The sequence below is a fragment of the Lactuca serriola genome, chromosome 7, assembly GCF_051521515.1.
Source record: "Lactuca serriola cultivar US96UC23 chromosome 7, Lser_US96UC23_V15, whole genome shotgun sequence".
NCBI lineage: Eukaryota > Viridiplantae > Streptophyta > Magnoliopsida > Asterales > Asteraceae > Lactuca > Lactuca serriola.
Genome location: NC_136414.1, coordinates 74,916,085 through 74,921,711, shown reverse-complemented (window position 1 = coordinate 74,921,711; position 5,627 = coordinate 74,916,085). Strand labels below are relative to the sequence as shown.

At 31.3% G+C, this 5,627-nt stretch overlaps 1 protein-coding gene across 1 annotated transcript; it reads left to right on the top strand.

Moving 5' to 3' along the window:
- The first annotated feature begins 4,212 nt into the window (after window positions 1-4,212).
- On the top strand, window positions 4,213-4,785 carry LOC145064109 (Barwin-related endoglucanase). Its single transcript, XM_079011622.1, has 2 exons — window positions 4,213-4,309; window positions 4,511-4,785. Exons 1-2 carry the CDS (start codon window positions 4,213-4,215, stop codon window positions 4,783-4,785), a joined length of 372 nt encoding a protein of 123 aa, XP_078867748.1.
- Window positions 4,786-5,627: the final 842 nt, after the last annotated feature.

Genomic DNA, 5,627 nt, shown 5'->3' with positions numbered 1-5,627 from the left:
TTGCAATTATAAAGGTTTAAATAATCAAGATATATATACCCTCATGAAATTTTACACTTTTCTTAATGACCTTCGAATAATGAAATTCTAGGCTTTCATACCTATTACAAGAAACATATCGTAAGTCTTTAATATCTATAAAACACAAACAAAAGTATTTTTTTCTTTCAATGTTATTCACAAGTAAGATAGTTAATAACAACTATATGTTATCTATTTGATAGCTTTACCTTTTTCGGCAGTAAAATGGTTAAGAATTTTTTTGTATTGAAAGAAGAGCTTTATACATGGTGTCTTACGTGAGAGAGAGAGAGGGGGGGAGGGAGAGAAAGAGAGTCTTTCAAGAAAGGTCTCATATTCAAATAATATGCAAAATGTAATTGTCTTATTAAAATGTGAAGATAATAGCTTGAAACGATGTCAACCACTATATTATGTATAATGTCCATATACTAACATTGTAACAAACCATTACGATGTATAATCCTAATTATTCATAATTAATACATTGTATTGTAACGAAAGCCATAACTTTAATTACTATGTATTATTACCGTTTCTATAATATAAATTTATCTATATAAAGAGCCCAAATGTATAAATTACAATTCATTATTATAACACACTAACAATAATATTTTAAGAAATGAAGTCTATTTTCTTCATTATTTTTCTCATTTCAAGCCTTGTTTCAATGGCTAGAGCAATTCCAGGCACAGCCACCTTTTACCAGCAATATACTCGTAAGTCTTTACTCTCCCCCTGTACTGATTGTTTAGGATCAACCATTATGATTACATGTTATGTAGATATATAAACATATACATACTTTAACATATCAATATATATGTTTAAGTAATATGGAGTGGATCTATAGGAAGTATATATATTTGAAATAAGTATTTCAGTTCCTGACATACTTAAACTGTCTAAATAACTTTTGAAATAGCATCTGCATGTTATGGGAGCACCCCAGAGGGAGTGATGATTGCCGCAGCAAGTGATCCTTTGTGGGATGGAGGTGCCATTTGCGGAAAGATGTTCACAGTTAAGTGCACCGGTGCCACAAACCCAGTCCCTCACCCATGCTATGACGGTAAAACGGTCACTGTTAAAATTGTTGATCACTGTCCAGGTTGTGGCGGAACCCTTGACCTTTCTAAAGAAGCATTTGAATCCATTGCCGACCCTATCGCTGGAGTTATCAAAATTGAGTATTGGTAGTTGAATTACTGACGAATGTCCGTATAATTAACGCTTGTACTGTTTCTTGTTTTATTGTTTTTGGATCAATAATAAGTAATGACATTTTGAAATCAACGAGAGTTACTACTACTATGTGAATAAACAGTTTTGGATTGAAACGTGATGTTTTGTTTCAATTCCATTACTTTTGTATTTATTCTGAATTTGTTTCTTCTTACCCATTTTTCTTTATTTTGAATGGAAAACTAAACTCAATGGACAATTCTTCAGGACTACGTCACTATTCTAGATGGGATTTGAACACTAATCCATATAGGTTGATAAAGGGAACAATGTTGGTTTCTAATATTCTTGAGGTTTTAAATTAAGTGGTAACATTTTGTTCCATGGAATATCTAACCATACACCAACTTAATTTTTTACACGTATTTGTAGAATTCCTTTCATCTAAGTATCATTTGTCACCTTAGGAATATTTTTAAATACTAAACAAGGTGTTACATTTTTTCATTAACACCAAACTTTTGGTTCTATGAATTGTTCTTTCCAATTTTAATTTTGCATCTTTGCTTAGTTACTTATACAATATAGACAACATAGTACATGACTAAGAGGCTTCAAAGACGGAAATTGCAGTAGACGACGTTTGTCTTTAAGTTCATGATGGAACCAAGCAAAAACAACTAAGAAATGTGCATTCAATTGGTTTTAGAATATAATTATGATATTTATGACGATGAATCAACATCACAATATTCAAGCCGCCCATCCCTCACATATCGATCGCAACTCCTTGGCCTCTATGCACAGTTCCTAGTTAAAAAATTAATATAATCCAATACCAAAATGTGTATTCATAAATAAACATTTTAAAGTAAGCCGCAGTGAAGATACGAACACCCTCCAAATTTCAATAACACAAGTCCCATGATGAAGGGCAAGGTAGTAATTTTGAAGTGTGAATAAGCCATTATGTACCACTTCCATTTCAATGCCTCCATGAATCTACCTCTACTAACTCCATATTCAATAACTGTCATGCAAGAATTCAACATTGTATTCTGTTTCTTTTGTATCAAGAGAATCAACAATGGCGAGACCACCACTATTTCAAGGAGTTTCTATCGTACCATGTCTCCAACCAACAATTTAGTATCACCACCTTTTCCAACTTTTTTAGATATCAATGAGAAGGAATTAATATCAATTTTTTTCAAATACAATCTTACCACCTTCAATCCCATGTAACTATGTCTTAGTCTAGTTTATTTCAAGTTTTGTAGACAAATGGAACACTCTAAGAATACACGCGATTAAAAAACTATTCTTGGTACTACAATATCTAATAAATACGGTATCATCCATGTAAAAAGATGTGATATGTTAGTGTATTCGTCATCATTTTGAATTTCCATTGATACATTATTCAGTTTGATATACAATAGTGAAACACTAGCCCTTTCGTTTACAATGAAAAACAAGAAATGGAAATCGGATCTCCTTGTGTGCGACCACAAGTACGAGTAATTAATTTATTTGGGGCACAATTAATAAGAATTAAAATAAACCATATGGTCACGCTTTAATCCACTCGCGTCGAGTATCATCAAACCACATAGGCATTATAACTTGGATAAGAAAAATCCAGTTTATATAGTCATAAGCTTCTCTATATCTATTTTACGGACCATCGCCTTCCTCTTCCCATATTTACACCAATCTGCGATTCTGTTAACAATAATCGACTCGCCCTTTTCATCCATTTAATTAACACACTTTTTTTATATGCTCGATGCAACGATGCTCTCCAAGGTAAAGTTAAACTGGACCTACTACATAATGAAGTGTTAAGCATTGGTTTGCGGAATTTTACATCTTAGTCTTTTTTTATAAATATTTCAGAGAGAATTTGGTCGCAACTAGGGTTCAACCTTTGGTGTAGATACACCTTAAAGAATTCTGTGACGACTATATATTTTTTTTTATTTGGTCTTTGTCCTGAAGTCCTAATTTTATCTATATGTTTCATTTGTGTTCATGAAAGATTTATTATAGGTTTATATTCATAGTATCATATTTTGGTTATGCGAAGAATAAAAGTATCTTATTAGTTTTGAGAGTTTAATCAAAACTTTCTTTCAATTATGTGGATAAATATTTCTCTAGTTTTAATTTTAAAATAGACATTACATGTTTAAACATAAATTTATACTCGTTTAAGCATTAAATATATGAGATATATATATATATATATATATGTATATATATATATATATATATATATATATATATATATATATATAATTTGGGGAAATGTCAATGTTGCACTTGCAAATATAAGGGTTTAAATAATCAAAATATATATACCCTCATGAAATTTTACACTTTTCTTAATGAGCTTCGAATAATGGAATTCTAGGCTTTCATACCTATAACAAGAAACATATGGTAATTCTTTAATATCTATAAAACACAAACAAAAGTATTTTTTTTCAAATGTTATTAACAAGTAAGATAGTTAATAACAACTATATGTTATCTATTTGATATCTTTACCTTTTTCGACAGTAAAATGGTTAAGAATTTTTTTGTATTGAAAGAAGAGCTTTATACTAGGTGTCTTACGTCAGAGAGAGAGAGAGAGAGAGAGAGAGAGAGAGAGAGAGAGAGAGAGAGAGAGAGAGAGAGAGAGTGAGTCTTTCGACAAAGGTCTCACATTCAAATAATATGCAAAATGTAATTGTCTTATTGAAATGTGAAGATAATAGCTTGAAACGATGTCAACCACTATATTATGTATAGTGTCCATATTGTAACATTGTAACATACCATTACAATGTATAATCCTAATTATTCATAATTAATACATTGTATTGTAACGAAAGCCATAATTGTAATTACTTTGTAGTATTACCGTTTCTATAATATAAATTTATCTATATAAAGGACCCAAATGTATAAATTAGGATTCATTATTATAACACACTAACAATAATATTTTAAGAAATGAAGTCTATTTTCTTCATTATTGTTCTCATTTCAAGCCTTGTTTCAATGGCTAGAGCAATTCCAGGCACTGCCACCTTTTACCAGCAATATACTCGTAAGTGTTTACTCTCCCCCTGGTTGTTTAGGATCAACCATAATGATTACATTCTATGTAGATATATAAACATATACATACTTTAATATATCAACATATATGTTTAAGTAATATGGAGTGGATCTATAGGAAGTATATATATTTGAAATAAGTATTTCAGTTCCTAACATACTTAAACTGTCTAAATAACTTTTGAAATAGCATCTGCATGTTATGGGAGCACCCCAGAGGGAGTGATGATTGCCGCAGCAAGTGATCCTTTGTGGGATGGAGGTGCCATTTGCGGAAAGATGTTCACAGTTAAGTGCACCGGTGCCACAAACCCGGTCCCTCACCCATGTTATGACGGTAAAACGGTCACTGTTAAAATTGTTGATCACTGTCCAGGTTGTGGCGGAACCCTTGACCTTTCTAAAGAAGCATTTGAATCCATTGCCGACCCTGTCGCCGGAGTTATCAAAATTGAATATTGGTAGTTGAATTACTGACGAATGTCTGTATAATTAACGCTTGGATTGTTTCTTGTTTTATTGTTTTTGGATCAATAATAAGCAATGACATTTTGAAATCAATGAGAGTTACTACTACTATGTGAATAAACAGTTTTGGATTGAAACGTGATGTTTTGTTTCAATTCCACTACTTTTGTATTTATTCTGAATTTATTTCTTCTTACCCATTTTTCTTTATTTTGAATGGAAAACTAAACTCAATGGACTATTCTTCAAGACTACGTCACTATTCTAGATGGGATTTGAACACTAATCCATATAGGTTGATAAAGGGAACAATGTCGGTTTCTAATATTCTTGAGGTTTTAAATTAAGTGGTAACATTTTGTTCCATGGAATATCTAACCAAACACCAACTTAATTTTTTACACGTATTTGTAGAATTCCTTTCATCTAAGTATCATTTGTCACCTTAGGAATATTTTTAAATACTAAACAAGGTGTTACATTTTTTTCATTAACACCAAACTTTTGTTTCTACGAATTGTTCTTTCCAATTTTAATTTTGCATCTTTGCTTTGTTACTTATACAATATAGACAACATAATACATGACTAAGAGGCTTCAAAGACGGAAATTGCAATAGACGACGTTTTTCTCTAAGTTCATGATGGAACCAAGTAGAAACAACTACGAAATGTGCATTCAATTGGTTTTAGAATATAATTATGATATTTATGACGATGAATCAACATCACAATTTTCAAGCCGCCCATCCCTCACATATCGATCGCAACTCCTTGGCCTCTATGCACAGTTCCCAGTTAAAAAATTAATGTAATCCAATACCAAAATGTGTATTCATA